Source organism: Orbilia oligospora, assembly GCF_000225545.1.
Source record: "Orbilia oligospora ATCC 24927 unplaced genomic scaffold scaffold00079, whole genome shotgun sequence".
Lineage (NCBI taxonomy): Eukaryota > Fungi > Ascomycota > Orbiliomycetes > Orbiliales > Orbiliaceae > Orbilia > Orbilia oligospora.
Genome location: NW_011645636.1, coordinates 711,318 through 734,318, shown reverse-complemented (window position 1 = coordinate 734,318; position 23,001 = coordinate 711,318). Strand labels below are relative to the sequence as shown.

The window sequence follows — 23,001 nt, the reverse complement described above, 5'->3', positions numbered from 1 at the left end:
CTGACGGCGGTACACAATATTAATATACTAACAAGCGAGGCCTCGACGTCTTCGCGGGGCACGGCTATTGAGATAATTCGAGTAGTTGAAATGGCACAGGAGAATTTGAACACAGTAAAATATTGCTCAAGCATGAACCAACAGCAATTGGTAGGGGGGCTTGTATTTGGGTTGGACAGTTCAGACAGGGTGGTGCATTAGATATACCGGTTATTTGGACTGGTGTTCTCCCTCACAGTACTTGTGGCCAGCCGACGTATGGGAACGGGACTATTCTATGCATACATGAAGACTAAAATTAACTCTGTAGATTATTCTATAGACCTAGGCTAGCTTGATCGATTTGACTATGTTCCCAGACGTCGACGACAGCCAATATCGATGAATTTACAGCGCAGTTAGGACAATTATATACCTACTTAAATAAATATGTCGGTCCGCGAATTATCTTCCCTAGTTCAGCACCCATCTAAACAACTAGACTACTTCCCTAGTAAACATAACAACTTAGTTTCGTACTAAAGAGGTTTGTTTGATTGCCGAATAATTATAACGACTGATCGATGTATACTATTCTCTACAATAAAATATATTCTGATATGACCTTTCAGCAAATACAAAAATGTTAACCTAGAAACAGGCCAGATTTTCATACATGTGGTTTAACTCTGATATTAACAAGGGGTGTAGAGCAAAGAAAGAAAGAAAGAAAGAAAGAAAAGAAAGAAATGACTATATTAATGTCCAACCACGTTTGCAAAGAAAACATTGGATCCCGAGCTCGACAGCTCAACCCTACAATAGTATATGCATCTCTGCTGTTATGTTCGCCCTTCTGCAAATTTTACCCTTACCGGCACTATATTCTTGCTTCTGTCGCAGGTAATCGTCTTATTCGAGGGTGGCTGTCTAATACTCTCTATAGATAATCGTAGCCCAGCCACTGGGTCCAGCTCATTCTCACTAGTGGAATAAATATCACCCCATATTCGATCTGTACTCTGTTGAATTCTGTTTGGGTTGTAATAGGAAGAGCAGCAGCTCCCTGTATCAGTCGGCTCTTCTCGCCATTTCCGCACAGATTCTTCCTCACTAAGAGGGTTTCCCCTGAGTTCTAGCGGAGCCTCAGGCCAGAACTCCTCTCCGAGCCGAAGAACCCTAGTAATAATCCCGTGATAACTCCAGTTATACACCCGCTTCGGGGGCTTATTTGGTCGATAGTCACAGAGCTTGACGTTTGCGTGGTCTCCAATACAATCGAGTTGTCCACACAATTTACCCCCTGGCTCGATGGGGACAGGATAATACCGGTAAAAGCGACCCTTAGAATCTTTGCCATCCTCTGAGAAAACACTTGTGCTGAACTCTAAGAGCCAGTTGTAGAACTCGCTGGCAGTAACGCCGCTTTCACGAACAGTCGGCTCCTGATAAAAGCATCTCACTTCGTGATTGGGTAGGCTCGCAGGGCATTGATCTGACGCTTTGATCCCCCTTGTGGTCTGTACATGTACATATATTAGCCTAGTTTCCTAAGAAATATTGGTTGTATAGGCATATAAAAAATCGCGGGAAGGCATAGAAATTTGAGTCCCTACCAAATTTGAATGGCCCTCAACATGAATACCCGAGTTTACAGGGCTGGAGGTTACTACCCCAAAGGAAGCAGCCAAAGCGAGAAGTATAATAGTGGAGCCGTAAACCATTTTGTAAAATCAAGAAAATAATAGGGGCCAGCCTCGCAGAGGCAGATCTATAGAGAATAAGCTGAAATTGCCGTGTTAGGTAGGATGGCAGCGGTGTAATATATATTATAATTATAATGAGGACGGAGCGGCTCTAATACTTTGTTTCTGGTCTGGAGGCAAGACGGGTGCGAGTTCACTTTGTTTCATAGATTGATATATATTGACGCCGATATATGATATATGAGAAGTTCAGATTTATCCGCAGTGCAAAAGAAGCAGTCCTAATATACGGAAGATCCAATCTTGGGCCGTATGAGATTCCTTTTGCCTATTATATATACTACTGTATCCTAGCAACGAAATTAAGAAGGATACTGGGTTCGCCCAGTGTACATATGTATCGAAGCACAGTTCGTTCGATTTTCACTGGTTAGTTGTAGCCTCGAATCCAGGCGCTTTTGGCTGGATAGCTGAATGAGAGGTGTTGTGCACCGTATTATGAGTTAGTCGATGGAATCCTGCAGTTGTGTCGATTTGGTGCTATACATGTGTCATTTGATATTCATGTGTCTATAGGTAGCATACCGATCGATTGCTATAGTCATTCTTAAGTCGGGCTTGAATCGAACAAAATCGAAAATCTGAAACGTACCAAAGACATTCTGATCAGTAGATTTTACTTTGCAACCAACATTAAGCTCTTTACCATTGCATAGAGCTCGGAGGCTTAGAAAATAGTTGTTACAACGAATCTAGGTTAGTTACAACCTGTTGACATGTCGGACATAGGGGCTTCGTCGAAAGAAAACGGTCTGACAAAATCGAGAAGTACTAGCTAGTAACTAGTGTATTTGCCTTACAGACCGTTCGTGCTTTCTCCCCTCAGCTAATTGGAAGGCCAGTCAGAAGAAAAATTTTAGATTTACAAGTTAATTGTCTCCTGCGCAGCCCACCCTCAAGTTACCGAGACTACCTCAAGTTGCGTCTAATGCAATAGCTGAGAATCGCTTGTATACGTATACGTATATCTCATGTGTGAGTGTTTTAAACTACTAACTATTGCATTGTAGGATATTAACGGTTTCAAATCCCTATTTTCGAATCTCTACACGCAAAGTTCTACTATAGGCCCGGCCCTCTATAGATCTACAGATCTAACTGAAGTAATCTCAAACCACATATTTCGAACATTTCTATATCCCGTGAACAAGACTCGAACCTGCACATTTTGCTATCTGTGACATGAATAACACACAACGCTACGCCTAATACTATGTGCCAGCTTGTATTTGACATATATGATGCATTGAGCATACGTTAAACAGGTCACGGTGGCTTCAAGTAGTTCTAATGGATTTTATCGGGCATCGATATATATTCTTAATCAAACCTGATACCCAAAATTCTAGTTTAAATACAAAGGTGCTAAGACGGTAAATCTGCGAGATGCTACCGGTACACAAAAGCAAGACCAACTTTCTCAATGTAAGTATGGGATTAATTGATCGGTTGGTGGAATAGTCCAGCTCGGGTCATAGTCTTTCCACTCCTTAACTGGAAGCTCGCTCTCTTCCCCGTCCTCGTCTGGAGCACTATATACCGGAATTAAGTTCTGTTCGGGATCGCACCGGACTCTGCTTTGAAGCTCGATCTCAGATTCCCCCCTAATGGCCTCGATAGTGATTCTAAGCCCAGTTTCATCAGCCTGATACTGCTCGCCCCACATTCTATCCGTATTCTGTGACACTTTGCCTGGATTATAATAAGAAGAGCAGCAGGTCTCCGTATCAGATTGCGTCTGCGCTGCGATGTCCTGACCTTCCGCGTCATCTGTAGGCAGCAGGTCGGGCCTGAACCTCTGAAGTAAGCTGGCGACCGTGTGATAAATGGTGGAAGCAGCCCACGTGTAATTCCGTTCAGGGGGGCCCGATCGAAGATCACATATTTTAAGAACTGCCTTTCGGCTAAGGCAAGAGACTTGTCTGCATTTACTTTCGCCGGACTTGGTGATAACGGTATACGACCACCCGTACCCGTTTATATTTTTCGATCGTGCAGCCTCTAGCCATCTTAAAAGTTCGGCGGCAGAGACACCACTTCCAGGAACTTCCCCTCGTTGGTAGAAACATATCTGTCGATAGTCTAGCTCCTCATTATCAAGGTCCTTGCACCGCGGCGACATGTGACTGTCTCTAACTTTCTATAAAGATCCATGTGTTAATCTCGAATACCTCCAGAAAGATTCCTTGGTTATGTATTTGTGTAGAGGAATTATTTATATGGAATTGGTCATATGAATCATCAATTCATATCTGGGAAATTCGTACCAAGTTAGGGCGATGATCTAAGCTCGAAGATACAGGACTTGTGCTCACTACCCCAAATGTGGTAGCTAGGGCCAAGGCGACGATAGTAGAGTGAATCAACATCTTCTGAATTAATTAACGGGGGAAAATTAATCCTCGCGGTTATCCTGAGAAAGGTGGGTGGATAGAAAAATGTTTAATCTTGGTAGTTCCGAAGTTTTACGAATATCGAATGCATTAAGTCCCGGGCCACAGAGCGGCGGAAGCTGCCTATCTTATAGATAAGAATACAACTTCTACGAAACCGTCTTTAGACTATACGTTATGCTAGAGATATGAATGCATCGTTGTACATATCGCAATGATTCTAACAAGTTGCGCTCCGAGAATATTAAGATACGCGCTTGTGAGATTGTTGTCATTTACATGCATGCATGCTGGTAGATATGTGTTAATGTTAGATACATATCGATATTAATTTACACTCCCCAGCCTTGAATATCGAATCCAAGCGCTTGAGGCGGAGACTAGTCCCTGCCAAATACTAAATAAACAGCTATATACCAAGAGAACGGGGTAGATAATTACAAAACTAGTAAACTAAGAGGCCTGGCGCGCGATGTTAGCCACCAAGGTTATCTCATATCTTATCTCATCACTTAGTACTATAGTGTATTCATGGGTTCATCAACATTCAAACAATCTACCTTCTATATATGTACATTATCATTGTCTCGTACCCAGACCTGCAAATCTAACCTAACTGTTATACGCTATTACTGCGAGACTCCACAGGATTTAGATATTGGACAACTGGCGCAAAGCAAATGAGCATGGGACTCGAAGCATACTAACATTAGTTACAAAAGCCGAGTCGATTGGACTCCATTTTAAATTTTGCGGCACCACAAACAATTCATGATTAATATTAGGAATAATTAATAAGACAGCGGTAATTTGTCGAATCCAACATTTCCTAGGGCAAGATTAAACTAACATTTTACGTTTCAGGTTACGTTTAAATTTGGAGAGTTGTACGTAGATATGTTCCTTGAAAAACGTTAAACGAAGTCCAGATGCATAGCCACCATAGCGTGTATCTAGTGTTGTCTAGTACCAACCATACCACGAGAGCCAGATTTTCGTTTTGACGACTAGTCTCGTAAACCAGGCACTTGACAGCTATCAGTATTGAAAGGATCGAGTTTCCAGGGAACAGGTGTTAAATGTTACAACAAATAATACTATTTCCCTGCCACCTGTGCTGTTGCATGTTGCTTTAGTGATGCGTGGCTGTTAACTGTTATAACACCAACCAACATAACGAAAGTTCGAATATAGTACCTTGCGTGACTAAGGTAAATTGCATTGACTAAACCACATTCAACGTCCGGTTACGAGACCGACCACATTTCAACTCGGCGTCGGTTTCAGGATAACTGTGTACATGTGTTATAGATACTGTGCCGACAAATGGGACCATTACGGCAGGGCTGCGGTATCAATACGATTAATCGTAGCATGATGCAACATGTTGGTTTGGGCATGAGACTATACCCAGCGAAATATCGCAATTCCAGCTTCGGGTTCAACGAAACTCATGAGTTGCGCTAGGACCAAAACTGCATCGCTGGTATCAGCACGCCACCAACTCACATCCACAGCCTTTTAGTGACGCTCCGAATTTTTTTTGAAAAAATTAAGGTACATACCAAAAATATGGCTTGTCGAAACGAATAGACTTCAATTCTGGTGTAACCCTCAGGTTCCCAGAATCTATAATAGTATTTCTAAATTGGCGGTTGATTTGCTGTATATTGTGTGGTTTTATAAGCTTTTTGGATGCCGCACTACGAGGGGTACGTATGTGTTTCTATAGAGCCCCACTCCATAAGGTTACATCGAGCTCAGCCCACAACGCCGCGTAGATGAGTACGGCTCGACAGCACGGATAAGTGTAGTGAAGCAAGCGATAAAGTCGACAGCCAATGTTCCGACCGTTTTCAAAAAAAAAGAAGAAAAATATGCAGCGTAATCAATCGGAAAAGTAAGCAGACGTGTATTTGAAACCAAGGGGGGAGACTCTTATCGTATGGGAAGACCAAAAATCATGGTTGTGGAAAAAACCAGTTACCTTTTCCGTATATTCTAAGAATATTCCAAGAGTCTTGAAAGGCCCAAGGCGTCTTGGAACCAATGATTCTGCATCTTGACGCACACGATTCCTTGAATTCTTTTTTAAAAAGGGGGATGATATTATATAAACTGATGCGATTAATCGTGATTCCATCAATACGTTACCGACCGATCGTTACTAGTTACCCTCCCTTGCCTGTTCAAGCTTCCATTCCCTGGTGGAAAAAAAGGCCCAAGCGACGTATAAAGGCTGTATATATACCTACGCGTATATACACGGGACACTGGCTTGGTAACGAGGCCTAAGTATATCTACCTTTAAAGCTTACCACCACCCGATGCTTTGCCCGCGGGTCGGCGCCCCACGCCGCCAATTTATTATAGTCTTGAACGCACTTATATTGTTCGTCTTTCTATATCACCTCCCTCACACCATTGGGCCTTTTTCACCACAGATCTATAGCATTATTCCAAAGTCACCACTACAACAATTCTACGAAGAGCCCGAAAAATCAGGGCTTATAACAAAAGAGATTCAGTCCCATCTTCTCTCTCAGGCGAGAAAACTTTCATCGGTAGAATTCCCAAGGCATATTTATCAAACTTGGAAAACTGAAAAGTTGCCGGAAGCCAATTATGACCGCCAAAAATCTTGGTTCAACAATAACCCGTCCCACGAATATACACTCTTTACGGACATCACAGCCTTACAATATGTAACCAAGAATTTTAACACTACGGATCCTTACATAGTTCACTTATACAAGAACTTTCCGCAACGAATCTTAGCGGCAGATCTACTACGATACCTTATCGCATATACATCCGGAGGATTGTACGTCGACCTCGACACGATATGTACTGCGCCGGTCGACCAGTGGATGCCAAGATCCATAGGCCATCAGCAAAATATCAAAATGGAAGATATAAACTTGGTCGTCGGATTAGAGCTTGACGCTTTAAACACAACAAAGTACCCAGACAAGTGGATTGCCAAGAATAAATTCTCAAAACGAATACAGTTTTTACAATGGAGTATATATGCCAAGCCCGGCCACGAAGTCTTGCGACGGATGATTTCTTCGATTCAAGAAACGGCACACAAAGATATATCTGATATAGTATGGAGACGAAAAGATGTTTCATCTTTGCGTTATAACCAAATAAAGATTTTGGATACAACGGGACCATTCAGATGGACAAAAGTTATTATGGGATATATCAATCAGATTGAGGGGAGAGAAGTTGGGCTTCTTGAATACAGCGGAATAAAGGAAGCGAAGAAGATCGGGGACGTTTTATTCTTACCAGTGAATAGGTGGAGTCCAGGTGTAAACCACAGCGACGCGGGTGGTGTCGAAACCAGCTTTCTGGTCCACTACTATGGAGCAACTTGGAAGAAGAATCTGTCGTAATAAATATCTTACGCATAAAATAGATCGGTGCTCTAGTCTTATCTTGTAGGCGCGGTTCACACAGGGTGGCGACACCGAGTATCATGGCCAGGCAAGAGCCCCTTCAGTGGTTTCTGTACAGCATCTTTTAGCGATTTAATAAATATTGGTATCGTCATTTGCAAAGCCTTTCTTCTCTTCGAATCTGATTATATTATAGCTACATCATTATTCATTTTCAAAGGTAGCTGTGTTCCCACCCACTTCTTTTTTTGTCCCAAATATTATCCCCCACCTCATGAGTTTTTGTCTAGGGGCTAGTTCCGGGCCTCTCCGAGCTAGCATAATAGATAATTCGGAGAGACTATAGCGTTTAGTAAATTCGAGTTGACAGTCGCCATGGCGCCATTATAACTTCTATCCCTAAATTTAACCGCATTTTCTGGTAGATTGTTTGCCTCAAACCAGACTTCGCAAATCTTTTTTTTTTTTTCCTTCCACCGACGGCCACCGTGTTTGATTGTAGGAGTAGTAGTGTACCATGCATAATGCTTCCGGCCTGTAGATTGCCTGCTAAAATTTAGGGCCACTATACGTATATAATAAATAGTCTCATTGGCTATTAGATTTTACTATACAGGTTCCAACTAGAGCGACCAATAGAGAAAGAGAGTAGTCATACCTGTAGAAGTTAATATCAAAACGATCGAAGCAAGCACCAGTTCCCACCGAGTCGCATATAGGTCTAATCTCGTCCTCATATAACTTTAGGCATACGAGACTAGTTGGGGCAAGGATCTATGGGAGAGAGCCTGCACTTGCCTGTCGCGAAGCCAACAATGAGAACCTGCGTTGAGCTTGGGTATGGCAATGTGTGTTGTCGTGTGGAGAATCCAACAAAATCCCCTGTTTCGCTTGTGTAACACCCTATTCAGGAAAGGTTCGACGTTGGTTGTGGCTTGAAGTTGAAGTTCGAAGCTGAAGCTGCTTCATGCATCATGACGAGCTCCAGCAGGCCGGACTACAGTTCGAGCTACAGCTTTTCTATATTTCCTAGATTGATCTTATCAGCTGAACCGAGCCATTCTAGCTCTAGCAAGTACAGTGTAGGTGCTTCAGTATGTGTATGTGTGAAATCTTGTACCTAGCAGAAAATGTTCATCGTTCATTGCGGTATCGGCCAAATGCATTCACGGATAGGTATAGATCATCTCGGATATAAATAGTGCTATAAAGCGAGAAGCATAGCTTCAACTATAAAAAACGTATACTGTAACATAGGGGCGAACTTGAATATATTCACATAGTAGTCTTAAGCAGGTTGGTCTGGTATGATCCAATTGCAAGCTATAACTAGTAGAAGCTGGCCCGAAATCTCGAGGGAACCTCAGTTTATATCCCGAATAAGAATTAGGATGGATACAAAGTTAAATTCGAAAAGTCAATACGCAAAGACCCATTTAAACCATTCAAATAGAGGCCATAAGTAGCCTCATAAACTAGATCTATCGAATACAATAAGCCGATCTTATTCTGAAACTGGTCTCGTAAACCAGACACCACACGCCGTGTGGTCTGAAACCCTTCCCTCGACGTATCGACTTCAGATGCGACAACACATTCCTTCCTTCGAAACCCTGTATTCAGAATACAACACATCACAACACATTATATTAAGGGTATAACATCACAGCTTCTTGCTGCGCACTACCCTCCCTTCTGCCGAGCATCAAGACCCCCCAATCGACTACAAACTTACTTTCAATTTTTTCCCTCGTTACTCGACTCTTCACGTCTACTACTTAATCAAGACCTCCCCAAACCAACCATCTCCCTTTATCCTCACCCTCTCCCACACTAACACCTCTTTCTCACAGTTCGTATCATCACCAACCACGCGTCAAGCAACCTCACTTCCCTCAACGACATCGTACAAGCTCCTGTCGACCGTTTGTTCCCCCCTTTCCCTTCTTAAAGTTCCGTTGATCTCTGATCAACTCGTTCGCGCCCATCCATCTCCTAGAGATGGATCTGTTGCTTGCTTCCCGGGAGCGCCCAAATCGCCCAGGAGCTCGAAGCTCGAGGGCTGGCTCTGCTCATAGCAGTGCCTCCTCAACGGCTTCGTTCAAGACCGCGAGATCTCGCTCATCTCGCAAGAGTTCGGCCTCCTCTGGTAGGCCTGGATCGAGCAATGGTGCTCGATCCGTCCCCGACTCCGCGCCTAGCTCATCAGGTAAGTTTCGACAAAACTTTAGCCTTGGTCTCAAAGTGTTTTCATTAACTTTTTGTCAATTTTAGGCCGGACAGAGTCCGGGGGGAGGCGAGGGCCTCAAACTTACCTCCGTAAGACTACGGAGGTGTTTGAAGCCTTCAAGATGCTTCCCCCATCGCTCCAGAAGGTCGAGATGGAGCGTAAGATGGGCAAGTGGGCGAAGACCCCTGGGGGGTCTTCCGGGGTGGCCTCGAAGGCCAAGTCTGGGAAAAGGCTCCCAGACCTGGACGACGAGCCGCCCTGTTCCTCGGATGCATATGCATCCGAGGAACCCACAGTACTAGCTTTCTTTGAAAGCTCGTACCTTCCCGTGGGGTCGATCACCCTCCCACGGATCGATATCAGAAACCCGATAACCATCGATCCGTTGGCAAAGAAGATCCCTGGCCAGCCGGCCAAATTTTTGATGGTTCGAGAGTTGGCCCAACTCTATCACAAGGCCAACACGGAGGACCTCGCTCGAGACACCTGGGCTCGCGGTGGCATCATCGGTGACGGGATGCGTAGGAAGTTCGAAAGGGAGCAAGCCGAACGGGAAGAACCCGGGATGCGAAGGGGTTTTGGATCAGCTGATCCAATCCCCTTCGCCCCGGCCCCAGAGGCTACTGCCTTGACGCTTGCTGCGACTCCCCAGCCGCAGTTCAAGTTTCTCGACCTCATCCAGGCGGCTGCTCCAGAACGCCTTCCGACTTCGACCGCTGTCCGCCCATACGATTGGGTACCGATTTCTGCAGGAGATATGAGCTCCTGCAAAACTCTTCCTGCTATCTTCTGGAGTACTAGCAACAAGGAAGCAGTTTCTGTCGTCTTCTACATGTTCCCAACGGCACGCAATATCCGCTATCCAGTTTCAGTCGGAATTGTCGAGGACAAAAGCGTCCCAAATATTGCTGTTAACACGGCCCGGCCAGCGAGCCAATCTTTGTTGAAGGTCTACTGGTCCGGATACATCGATTTCTCCCGACCAATGATTATTCCGAACTCTTCGATTTATAGCAACCCAAGCTTGGCTGCTGCAGATGAGAAGGGTTTCTGGGGTCTGTGGAAGTGTTATTTCAAACAACCTACTTTTGGTGGTCATCAATACGGGTAAGTTCCTTAATCGTCAGTGTAAAATGAACAAGCTAACTAATAGTACTATAGCATGACAAAGGAAACCAGTGCATTCGAAAACCCACTCCGTCTTCGTCGAGCTTTTGAAAGCTCAACTTCATTCTCTGGCAAATACACAGCCCAGATGGCCCTAGAGAAGCCACCCCTTCGCCTAAAAAGCACGTTCAGTGATCCCACGAACGATTGCGATTCGGATGATGAGACAGTTAGGGGTTACGATTCAGAAAATTGTACCGATAGCGACAACGACTCTATGACGATTGCTATGGATAAGGGATTAGAAGATGAGGCTTCTTATAGTGATTCGACAGAATTTTGTCCCGAATTAACCCCAATCAGTGATTCAGAGCCTGAAGCGAAGCCAGCTGCTACAAACTGGCTCAATGCTATCTTTGAGCGCCCCCCTACTATTACACTGGATACCAGTGTCAAGATTATAATCCCAAAACGCGAGGCCAAGACGACGGAACAACCTACCCAGTGTGCTCAAACGCCACCAGAAGAGGTTACGATAAAGGAAGAAGGCATAATCATCGAAAAAGGAAGGACATTCGAGGACCCTGAAGAGTATGAAAAATCGGAATTTGACTTGGATATCATAAAGACCGACGAGCTCGAGGAGCTTAGCACCTTCGATAAAGGAATCCTCAAACTTCTCAACATCGTTATTGGGCCTGGCGGCTGGGTACACCGAATACCCTCAGCTCACACTGCGTACATGCATAACTACCCTGGAGTCAGCGACACAAAATCCTTACTTAAGTGTTACAGGAATCAATGCATTAGGGTAGCTCAAGAGGAAGAGATCAGGGAGAAAGGGTTTACTGATCTTTCAAATGGCCCGTTCTTGTGGGACGAAGAAATCCATGAACTTCGAATGGAGAAAGAACTTCCGATCAACGATGTTCTCAGAGGCTTCAGAAAAGCGTACGGAATTCCGCCCTATATTGATAGACAGATTCGCCGTCATCATAGTATGGTCGTTCAGGCCAAGAAACATGGCAAAGTCAAATTCCCGGTCGCATGGGTTCCGGAGCGAGTTCTGGATATTGTTGAGAAAGACAAGCCCATTAGAATCAATGACGATGGTAAATACAATCCTTTATCCAGAAATACCAGGACTGGAACTGACTAGACCTTCCACACTAGGTGTTTCGATCTCCCGAAGCATAAGTGACTCCTCTTCGGAGGAGGACGATCTCCTACATGAAGCTCTCTACGGAAAGCAAGGACTTAGTGGAAAATTCAAAGTAGCTCAAGCACAAACTCTTCCTGAGAAAAAGAGTGATCCTAGCCTTCTTGAAAATGGAACGTCCTCAATCAAATCGCCAGTACTTGATCCATACAACAAGGATATTTCTCAAGGTTTTGAAGATGACAAGGCAGAAGCTGGAGAAGGCGACCCAGACTTGACTATTGAGCAAGACAATCAGCCCTCGAGCTCTATCTTATTCACAGAAGTCAACTTGAATGACGATTCCAAGGACAACGAAATCCCAGGGCCAGTCGCTGCAGAAACTGAACCCCTCAAAAAATCCTCCCTCTTTATTGAATGTTCTGCAGATGACGATTCCGATGACGATATTGAGATGCCAAGGTCTTCGTTATTTAAAGAATACAATGCAAACAATGACTCCGATGACGACAAAATTAAGATCTCAAAGGCTTCGTTTTTCATAGAATGCAACGCCAATGACGATTCAGACGATGAGGATATTAAAACCCCGAGACCTTCTTTATTTACGCAGTGCAATGCACATGACGACTCCGATGACGACGATATTGTGATTCCAAAATCTTCATTGTTTATAGAATGCAATGCAAACGACGACTCAGATGAAGAGGATATCAAGATCCCAAAGACTTCGCTATTCACAGAATGCAATGCTAACGACGACTCGGGTGACGATGGTATCAAGATCCCGAAATCTTCATTGTTCACAGAATGCAATGCAAACGATGATTCTGACGATGATGAGAGCACCAAAAAAGGAATCACTCATGAAGAAGTTGAGAGCTCAAAGCCATTGTTCTTTATAGAATGCAATGCAAACGACGATTCTGACGACGATACGGAAGCCTCAAAGGCTTCGTGGTTTATTGAGTGCAATGCACATGACAACGAGAGCGATGAAGGCACTCAAAAGTCACATACGCCAGAAGAGATCAAGGCCCTAGAGTCATCGATATTTACAGAGTGTACTAATGAGTGTACTGAGAAACCGGCTTCACTTGAGGGTGATAGCCGCCCGGAAGACTCGAAGCTCTTATCACTGACAGAGTGTAACGCGAATGACGATTCCAATAATGACACCGAAGCCATAGAATCTTCAATACTCATTGGCTATAACGCAAATGACGACGAATACAATAAAGACACTCAAGAACTAGCTGTTCCAGAGGGAGACAATATTCCAAACCCTTCTCCGTTTACTGGTTATGAAGCAAGCAGCAACAGCACTGAAGAAGCTTCGATCCTAGCCGCTCAAGAAGATAACACCGATGCTGATGTGGAGATTCCGAAGGCTTCACCGCTTGCAGAGTGTAAGGCATATAACGAGGAGAACGATAGAGACACTCAAGACCCAGTCATTAAGGGAGATGATCTCACCGATACCAACAAGGAGGTCAAGAAGTCCTCATTATTCATAGAGTGTAACGCATATGACGATGAAGATGAAGATAGTCAATTATCGTCTATCCGGAAACCGTATTCCGAACGCGCTCCATATCATCATAGGACATACTCTTCTCTTTCTCGAGAACCGTCAGCAGCACCGCCTAATGACCAACTTTCATCTCTTTCGCCGGACAATCTACGTACAACCAACCGTGAGCCTTCTGAGCCTGAAAGCTCCAGTGTTATCACACGCGCCGAACTACGTGCAATGAGGAGGGCTCGTATGGATCAACTGGGCGTCGCTACAGGAGATGCTCGAAGCATTACCCGAAATAGAAGACCCGAAAGTCTTTCGCAACAACCAGACGGTCAAATTAATCTCCAACCTCAATCAGAGGAACCAAAGGCCATTAAGAAACCGGGTAAAATCCGTATCCCTTATGTGTTCCTAGGAGACCAGAAAACAGCGCCACGAGCCCCAACCCAGAAACTCGATCAACCTGGCCCTACTCAAGAGCAATCCCTACCTACAATTAATGAAATAGATAGCTCCGAGGCCGCCCCGGTACCGAAGCAGGCTAGACAGCGCCCGGTAATCCAACGAGGTGAAACGAATTGGTCGGCCCAGATGAGAGAAGAAGGATTGAAACGTCGATTTGAGTCTAACAATCGCCGCGGTCCCAAAAACCCCTTCTAATATCTCAATGCGTTCCCCGGATTTCTTCTCCCCGTCATTAGAAGCCCGACCAGATCTCGCAAAGCTGATATTGTTTTGCTTTTATTTATTTCTTTTTCCTGCCTGACGATATCAGCAATCCCGTTTTCATCAACTATCACGAAGTCGACTTTCCATTGAACGGCGACGCACTACTTTACGTTTTCGTTCTTTTTTCGAACCGTTTATCGATACTCGCAGATTCAATACACCACGATTGTCCCCTAGCCTTACTATTTTATTGTTTCCCTTTCTGCAGACTCACAAAATGTATAACCCTTTGAATGTTTCTGATGCATTCTTACTCATGTATCTTAGCTTAGTGTGCCTACATCTTCACGCTCATATGTACCTGATTTTCATGCGAATAACTTCGTTCATGAAATTCTCAGACAACATGTATTAGAGCAATAGCTGTGCACACTGTAGAATAGAAATTAAAATGGGGTTATATTAATACAAGCGGTTCCAACGTATTTCCATAACAAAATTGCAGTCGTTAGACGTGATCGTAGCACTAGCTCTCAGCTCAGATTTGTAACAATCCGTGTATTGGGAGCCATTGCCACAACTGTCACCTGTTAGCACCGGTGAGTACCTACCCGTGAATATAATAACCTATAACGTGGATTCTTTGCCACTCGGACAATGCCGCATTCAACCTCCAACTCCCTTTCTACATACCGTGAACATCAATCATCATGCGTCAGCCCCACGGCCCCATTGATATCTAACTCTTCCAACCAACACGCCTACGACACAATATCCAACAAACCGCTTATGTATCTATATCCGGCCGATTTTTACATACCAATGCTATCTGCGGCTTGGTTCCGGCGAAAGAATTCCACCGTCTTCGTCATTAGACTCTTTATCTCCAGGTGCCTAGTTGGAAATGTTTCGATCTCTTTCCCCTCGTGCCTTGTGCCTTACTATACAACAAATCGGGTACAGAGTATTAGCTTACGTTTACAAGCGGCTCCCGCCGCAGCACAACTATCCCAGGTGCACTAGTACTAGGTACAAATTCGATTCGAAACATCAACGGGACCCGTGTTAACTAGTAGTTTTAACATTCCCAGTGGAATGGATTTAGCGAATTCGGTCGGTTTGGAGCTAACTTAGTGAACTAGTGTCCATGTCGACTAAGAGCTCTCCAACAACATATTTCTTAGCTTAGGGTGTATCATCATCATAGCGTTATCGACCCTTAAGCTGGTCTCAACACACACTCTCAAGTGTTCGGTTTGCAGCCAGGTCCAATTTTAACAGTTGAGAGGTGCACAAGCCCCCCCCGAAAAATAAATAAAAAAACGAATTTGATGGTTAACGGGCAAAACACAAGGGCGCGTGGATGCACGATGACATCTGCAAAGCTTAATGCTCATACATGGAAGGGAATGGGGGAAGTCAATGCGCTACTAGCTGTGTTATTTAGTATCACGCTGTTCCTCCAGTCCCATCATGAATCGCGCACACGCCTCTTTCTATCTATGTACCGAAGACTTTTACCTCAAATTTTGGCATCCCTCCCGCGTGCCGTCCGAGAGAAGGAACGGGAAGAAAAAAAAAAAAAAGAGAGATGCTTCTTGCTTCTTCGTCATTTCTTCGAGAGGCGCTCCACAACATCTCAGTCGGAAAATCTAACGAATTCGGTGTTCCTTCCTTCGCCCATGCCCTAGCTAACCTTTCTTTGGAACAAGGGGTTCAAAGGCATGTTGATCGGCCAATGAATTCGTCTACCCCGCCTCGATCCAAAGATCGTTGAAACCTAAGATCTGCGGGACGGATATTGACGCCCGGATCGTGTAGCCATCGAAGCCTGTGGATAGCGCACGGTTCAATTTCGATATTATTTTTAGTCATGAGAGTTAGGATGCAAGAGTGAGGGCAAAGGGATCGAACTAGTTGAAATTGCAGGTGATTTCAACGGATCAGAACCTACAGCGCCATTCGAGGCAAGCTATAACGCTAACCAAAAGAGATATAGATATATCTTGAAATCAAGTTCAAGATCTTGAAGACATCGCATGCATCGATTATCTCGTGCATCGATTATCTCATGCATGATCTTAGCTCATGCAAGCATCATTGATGAGATGGACATTTAATGTGGGGACCAGACACCATTCGAGCAGCCGACTCCGCGCACCGTGCGTCGGTGAAGTTCGGTCGGTTGGTGACCCCTCACTTGGCAAAATCCAAAACAATCTAACGGGCCATATGATCGTAGGATTTTTCGTCGTCGCGGTTGTGGATTATGGTGGTGTAACCCGATGATGGTGTTAAAACGTTACGTACATTCTCCCCCACCAGTATCGATACCGTTTGATAGGCTGGTTAGTTCACTAGCTTCTTCCTATCTTCTTCTTCTTCTTTTTTTTTTTTTTGGTCAATACACGACTTTAGCCGATAAGAATTGAGAGAATCTCCTGGCTAGACATACTGCGTGGAGAAACCACTCTGATATTCTCCTCCCTTTGGTGAAGGGCAAGGGCCTCCTATGGGATGCATTTATCCCCGCGCGAACTGGTTCTACATCATGCCGTGTCAAGATGCAAAAGAATTGCCAAACTTCATTGGATCGGAAAGATCTCAATTTAAATCTAGCAGCGCTTTAAACCTCGGCGTCTTAACATCCTTTTTGTGCATGCGTGCGTGAGTGCGAGTGCAAGTGCGAGTGCGAGTGCGAGCGTGTGGACACAAAGAAACTGGTCTAAATAATCCTCTCCCTTTTCTAGCTTACCCGCCTCGCCTCAAGCCGCCACTGTCGTCGATGCTTCGATCATCTCAGCCTTTAGTCGTCCAATGCTAGAAGGGACCGAACATTTCCACAGGTGTTCTCTCGCTGTCCCGCACCCGCCCCCTGTGTAACCAGCCACCCCCATAACAAAAACCTTATCTGGATTGGAGTCCTTTAACCCTCCTATGTAATTGCCAATTGCAAAACACAGCAAAGAATTGATCACGAACCAAACGGGATTCTTCCTTTCAACTACCACCACAACCGCATGACATACACAAGCTTTTACATATCTCCCCCCCCGTTAAGTTAGCGGGTACAGATCATGTAATTGATTAATCATACCCCCCGTTGATTACACAGACTCTCAATTCTCTTCTTTGTCATCATTCTCCTGTCTTGTAATTAGCTCGCCCAAGCCCTCTTGTTTTTCCCTTTCTCTCTCTAGCTAGTTCTAAAGTGCATGTATGACTTATGTATGTATGTACGTATGTACTTACTTCGATCGATCCCTAGGCTTCCTTCCCTAAGACTAGCGCAGCTTAATTATATGAAACTTCTCGTACATACGTACAGATCAATCCGATATCAATTTATAGCTATGCAGGAATGAGGTATAGAGCCATTTCCACCTAGCCTACTCCCGCCCTTACTGGGCCGTCTCGCATACACATTAACACTATAACCCGTACATCCAATCCATAAAACACTTTAACTTTAACTTTAACCATCATAAAATTTGTTACCTGCCAGCAAGGTACATTCCGCGGCTACACGTTCCCAATCCGCTCCAACGACTGATGCCATCGTACATAATACATGATGCCCATGCTAGACTAAAACATGTCCACAAGACACGGGACACGCTCTCCTTCGTCAGACGCGAGGGGGGCCCCCGGGGGGGAGGGAAAGAAGGGAATCGAAGGAGTAGTATGGATGGCAATGTGGGTCTGTATAGCTTCAAGGGGAATAGATTCAAGGTCCTGCATGGAAGTTTTTATGCAAGATTCGTTTACATGGGTTTGATCGAGCGTTTTGTGATGGGGAGACGGAATGTGTAGACGTGTATATACGTATGTGTGTATACACCGTCGAGGATTTATACAGATATATACATGGGATTAATTCGTGCACGCGGTATTAGGCACATTGTATTCCCAACTGTATTAAGCAATTTGGTGGGGATGTGTGATTTGGGACAACTAAATAAAAATAAACCAAATAAATAAACCGGGTCGTGATGCAAGTAATTACCTGCAGAGATCCCTTTTCCCACCCAATAAATTTCCGTAAAGTATTGGGATGTGATGAATTAGATGCAAAAGTATACATGAACGCCGGTGATGATTATGATTGCCTCCCATAAAAAATAAAAAAAAAACTTAAACGGGGAACCCAAACCCTCGGAAAGAAAAGGAAAGATTTTGACACCAGTATACCTTTTTGACAAGTTCAAAGTGGAGGTAAATAATGATCAGATGGTAACTCAAGAAAAAGGATCAGAACGCCACCCAAAAGGCAAAAACAACATAATGCGAAACGCCAGCAAACTCCATAGAATAGTAACATGATACATGAAAAACCAAAATGCCGCTCTGTTCTTTTGTTTGTACACGTATACGCCTTGCTCAAGTCGCCACACGTTACCTGTGAACCAGTGCGGACTCGAGGTGCGACTCAAATCAGCCCCTACTTTTGGGAAATGTAACAAAAAAGAATTTTGAAAACAAAAACGAAAAAAACAAAGAAAGAAACAAAAAAACGGAGACGTCGCTGGAGGGGTATCATCGGCATCCTAAAAAAATATATAAAAAAAGAGGAAGAGAAGGATCTCAAAGGGGATAGATATGTACAATGAAAAAAGGGAGATGGAGGGAGGCCTGTAAATATCTGCCTCACAAACTCGAAATACCGTTTGGGGAATTGGGCCGTGTGGTGTATCCGTTCTACAAGCTGTGTAGCGTTTGAAAGAACCCGTGGAATCGTTGGAAGACATATTCATGCCTTAGTGCTAATGCTAGAACGTGCGCCGGAACTCTTGTGGCTATGGTTATGATGTTCCATAAATAGACGATATGCCTCTTTCTTGTCGCTTGATTCTTTGTATGTATTTGAAGCGATTTCTTCGAGGTATTCCTAAAGAGTCTAAGTTAGCCACGTGATACACTGCGGCATTTTGACCGCCGGGGGAATATAGAAATACATACCTCGGTTTGTTTCGCGTCGGCTTCAGGAATGCATCGTGCTTTCCATTCCTGGATGACTGGATTTGTGAAGTGATCGATACGAATGATATGTTGTTCTTTGACAAATTTATTGATTTTGACTCTTTGCTCGACAGTAAGCTTGTCGTACTGCTTTGGTTTTGCTCGCTAAGGGAAACGTTGTTAGAATCGAAGTTGCCTCAACTGGCGGTAAATGATAATCTTACCTTAGCTGGTGGCTCTGGACCACCCCCAGACCATATTCGAACCAACTCTTCGGTATTGGCTTCACCATGACCTCGCTTTTTTCCTGTCTTTGTAGTCCCGATTTCTTTTTCCTTCAGTTTGGATGTCGAGGCCATGCTAGCGTTAGATTCCCGCCGTGCCATAAGTTCTTCTGGCTCTTCATCATCTCGGATCACAATCAGATCACCGTCTTTAGTTTCAACAATCTTTACCATTTCTCCTGCACCGATTGAATCCAGCAATAAAAGTTTCCTATGAATGACCATAGTTGTGGTTGAGGCAGTGTCACTTGTCCTTGGTCTAGGGACTGGGTTAGACACCCTTCTAGCCTGATTAGACGACTCGGTTTCTAGGGACTGTGCTCTTGAGATGCCGCCATTCGAGCCGGAAGAGTGGAATGGGGACCTTGATTTGCGGGGAGGCTCCATGCATGCATCCATTGGCGATGAGCCTATTCCATCATCATCACGCTTTCTTTTTGCAGGTCTGGGATTTGCATCCCTAACGGGCCGGCTGCTACACTCGGGGCTTTGTGTGGGGGTTCTTGAATTTGAATCGGAAGCTGGAATGTGTCTGACAGGTGCGAATCGTTGTGGGAAAATAGTTGGTGCACTAGGAGACGAGGCAGATACAGCTGACTGAGGGAATGGGTTCCTGAAACGAACTGAAGGTGGTGATGCACTTCCTTCAACCATAGATTCCACAGTGGGTTCTTGAGACATGCTGCGGCGTGCTAATAGAGTCTCAGCGAATACATCAGAGACCACAGGAATTCCATTCATACCAGCACGAAGCCGTAGGCGAGGCTTTTCGGGTTCCATTGACGGCCAAGAATTTGGGCTTGTTGATGTAAAAGTAAAAGATGATGCGGGAACGGTGCTTGTAGAAGTCGGTAAGAAAATAAAAGGCTCGATGTCGTCTGTCTTCGAAGGTGGTGGTCCTAATAGTCGGGTTGGTTGCCTCCAGTCTGCGGTTTCGACATATCCTCCAATTTTCGGTTCGAGAGAGCATGTGATCACTCCAGCTTCCATCATCTCGACATCGTCTTCTTCCCTCTTGATTTCAGCGTCGATTTTTGGAAACCATGGCGGGCAAAGGAAAGGTTCGTTAAATTCTGCTGCAACCCTAACTTGTGGTTTGATAAAATCAGGCCAAAGCTCCGGGAGGATAATTCCTCCAGTGCGATCGTTTGTAATTTTGATATTGTCCAGAGCATCCTCGAATGTGAGATGGCTCGAACTAGGATTATTTCGCATATAAATATTAAAAAGTGTTTGTATTAATCGCTAGCAAGAGTGATACGTCAGTCATTGGTTTCACAATATTCTCCAAGCAAACATGGTAGGGTCGATCATATCAAGCAATTGAAGATAATTCCGGCAGGCTCTAACAATAATGTGAACGGACCAGCTTACCTTCCATGTTGTGACTCTGTTAAATGGTATATCTAAGGTGACCGTATCTGGTTCAAGCCTGACCAAAATAGTTGTACTTTCTGGGACAGTATTTATGGTAGAAAAATTCACCACCGGGCCCCGGTGAGCTAGCATATTGCTGCTATATGCCATTTTCACCCTGTTATAAAGGGTGTCCTCCTGGTCAGTTCGTCAACTGGCCCTGGAAAAATTTTTGATTTTTCCAGTTTGTTTGTTTTAATATTTATTTATTTGGCGTCAATGATAGGTCTTTGGTATATGAATCGGTTCGATAGGAAATAAGAATTGGGGTCGGAAGGATGATAATGGGGTGCGCAGATGTTGACGGGATGCAAACGTATATACGTGGTTGATTGTTGCGTATGGCCGTACTAAGTCCTGTGTGGCGGTAATGCAGGTTTTTGGGTGTCGGTATGTTCAAGAAATGCGGATCAGATTTCTGATAGGGCGAGCTGCAATATTTAAAAAATCCAGTGATTTAGGTTGGAGAAAATAAATTCCGACTAGTTAAGCTGCAGCGTCGAGAATGAGATGCGAAGGGATCCTTAATAGCTTATTAGCTGGTTAGGGAAAAAATATAACTTGTGCATCCGGGTTTTGTTTTATGATTTCGAGGTGGTGTGGATGGCACTTTTCCAACGGGCTTGGGAGGTGCCTGGTGCCGAAGCGATGCGAGACAACAGTTAAAGAACCAAAAGATCTCCGAAAAAAACAAAACCCGATTGATGGAAGAAGATCGGAAGCCTTAGAATATAGCAGATTGATGTCAAAATGAGCGAACGGAAGCAATAGAAGACGCCCCGTTTTGAGCAGAAGGAAGTTGATCAGAAAAGGTAGTGAGAGAGGGCAAGGGAAAAGATAGTTCGGTATCCGTCTTTTGGAGGGTGATTGTTGATCCAAGACTGCCAGGTCCACCATGCCCATGCACAGTCCTGTGGCCCTGGGGGCAAAAGTTGTTTGGGGTTGTTAAAGCCACACCCTCCAGGAGCCAGAAAAAAATAAGAAAAGCTAGAAAAAAGAAAAATGAAGAAAGAACCGAGGAGGGAGCGAAGCACTAAAGAATTAAAGTTGTTTTATGCACTGTATATTTGAGGTTATGTTATAGATGCATGCTTAAACTGTTGTATGGGGAGTTGAGTTCAGTTTGTAGTAGATGAGTGAACCAGATTGGCGGCGCTGAGGAGCTGAGGGGTTCAAACAAACGAAGACAATTGTCTTAATTTCGTTGCGGGCTGGGAACTAGGGTCTATGATAGAGGCTTGGAATAGAAGAGATTCGATATGAAAGAACTGAATAAAAAAAGTAATGATGTTTCTTTGTGGGTTGAGAGGTTGGCTATCCAGCTGATATTTTTCACCAATGACAGTTGAGACGACAAGGAATGCGATGCAAAACGATGTCTCTGGCAAGGTAGCAGATACTTCAAGGAAACAAGGAATCCGCCAAATATCTTGCTTGCTTGCTGCTATTAGCTCCGATGCACGACTGGCAGGTACATTACATGTATGTATGTAAGTACGTACAGAAGTTGACGAAGGTGGTCTGATTCGAGCGGAAGGATATTCAGACACAGCTTGCGAGGCGGTAACGACGCAGGAGGATATGATCGGCAGAAACGACTGTTAGACAAATAGCCCGAACCACGTTATTGTTTCTGTTGGGTACTCGTTGTATTGCAAATATCTGCTGTGTCTTTGACGTGAGTCGGCCGGATGGTGTGGTGAACCGTGTCCTTGGAATGTAAGTTTATGTACTGTAGACGTGACGCCTCCCTTAAGGCATAAGTGGATGATCGTACAATGTGTCCTTGGTAAGGATGGAGTATGTGTATGCATATATCGATATTGCACCAAAATCGCGTTATGGCTTCCTGTCGAATGTTGTGAAGAATGCTCTTGCAATGTTACAAGGTTAAGGGTGGGAGTCCGAATTTCACCAACCAAGGACCATTCAATTTGCTCCGCCCGGTGTCCAATCAGCATCCAATTGCAATGCAGGATTCTTCGGTTGTAAACCGCTCCACAACCAAAAAACCGTTTGTTCGTTCAGATTTCGGCTTGCCAAAGTGCCAACAGCAGGTGGGCGCAAAAACGGTTCGCGTGCATTTGCTTCTGTGCAATGGCAGTTCCCG

General features: G+C 44.5%; 5 protein-coding genes across 5 annotated transcripts; 2 read left to right on the top strand and 3 right to left on the bottom strand.

Annotated features, from left to right (window-relative positions):
• Positions 1-821: 821 nt before the first annotated feature.
• On the bottom strand, positions 822-1,703 carry AOL_s00079g245 (uncharacterized protein; the record flags this gene model as incomplete). The annotated part of the gene is made up of 2 exons (XM_011124120.1): positions 822-1,499; positions 1,596-1,703. 2 exons carry the CDS (start codon positions 1,701-1,703, stop codon positions 822-824), a joined length of 786 nt encoding a protein of 261 aa, XP_011122422.1.
• A 1,462-nt stretch (positions 1,704-3,165) lies between these two features.
• AOL_s00079g244 (uncharacterized protein) lies at positions 3,166-3,867 on the bottom strand (the record flags this gene model as incomplete). Its single annotated transcript, XM_011124119.1, has 1 exon — positions 3,166-3,867. One exon carries the CDS (start codon positions 3,865-3,867, stop codon positions 3,166-3,168), a length of 702 nt encoding a protein of 233 aa, XP_011122421.1.
• A 2,598-nt stretch (positions 3,868-6,465) lies between these two features.
• AOL_s00079g243 (uncharacterized protein) lies at positions 6,466-7,542 on the top strand (the record flags this gene model as incomplete). Its single annotated transcript, XM_011124118.1, has 1 exon — positions 6,466-7,542. One exon carries the CDS (start codon positions 6,466-6,468, stop codon positions 7,540-7,542), a length of 1,077 nt encoding a protein of 358 aa, XP_011122420.1.
• Positions 7,543-9,546: 2,004 nt separating this feature from the next.
• On the top strand, positions 9,547-14,223 carry AOL_s00079g242 (uncharacterized protein; the record flags this gene model as incomplete). The annotated part of the gene is made up of 4 exons (XM_011124117.1): positions 9,547-9,754; positions 9,820-10,882; positions 10,937-11,994; positions 12,056-14,223. The coding sequence occupies 4 exons, from the start codon at positions 9,547-9,549 to the stop codon at positions 14,221-14,223; spliced, it is 4,497 nt and encodes a 1,498-aa protein (XP_011122419.1).
• Positions 14,224-18,982: 4,759 nt separating this feature from the next.
• Positions 18,983-20,690, bottom strand: AOL_s00079g241 (uncharacterized protein; the record flags this gene model as incomplete). The annotated part of the gene is made up of 3 exons (XM_011124116.1): positions 18,983-19,120; positions 19,192-19,356; positions 19,416-20,690. 3 exons carry the CDS (start codon positions 20,688-20,690, stop codon positions 18,983-18,985), a joined length of 1,578 nt encoding a protein of 525 aa, XP_011122418.1.
• Positions 20,691-23,001: the final 2,311 nt, after the last annotated feature.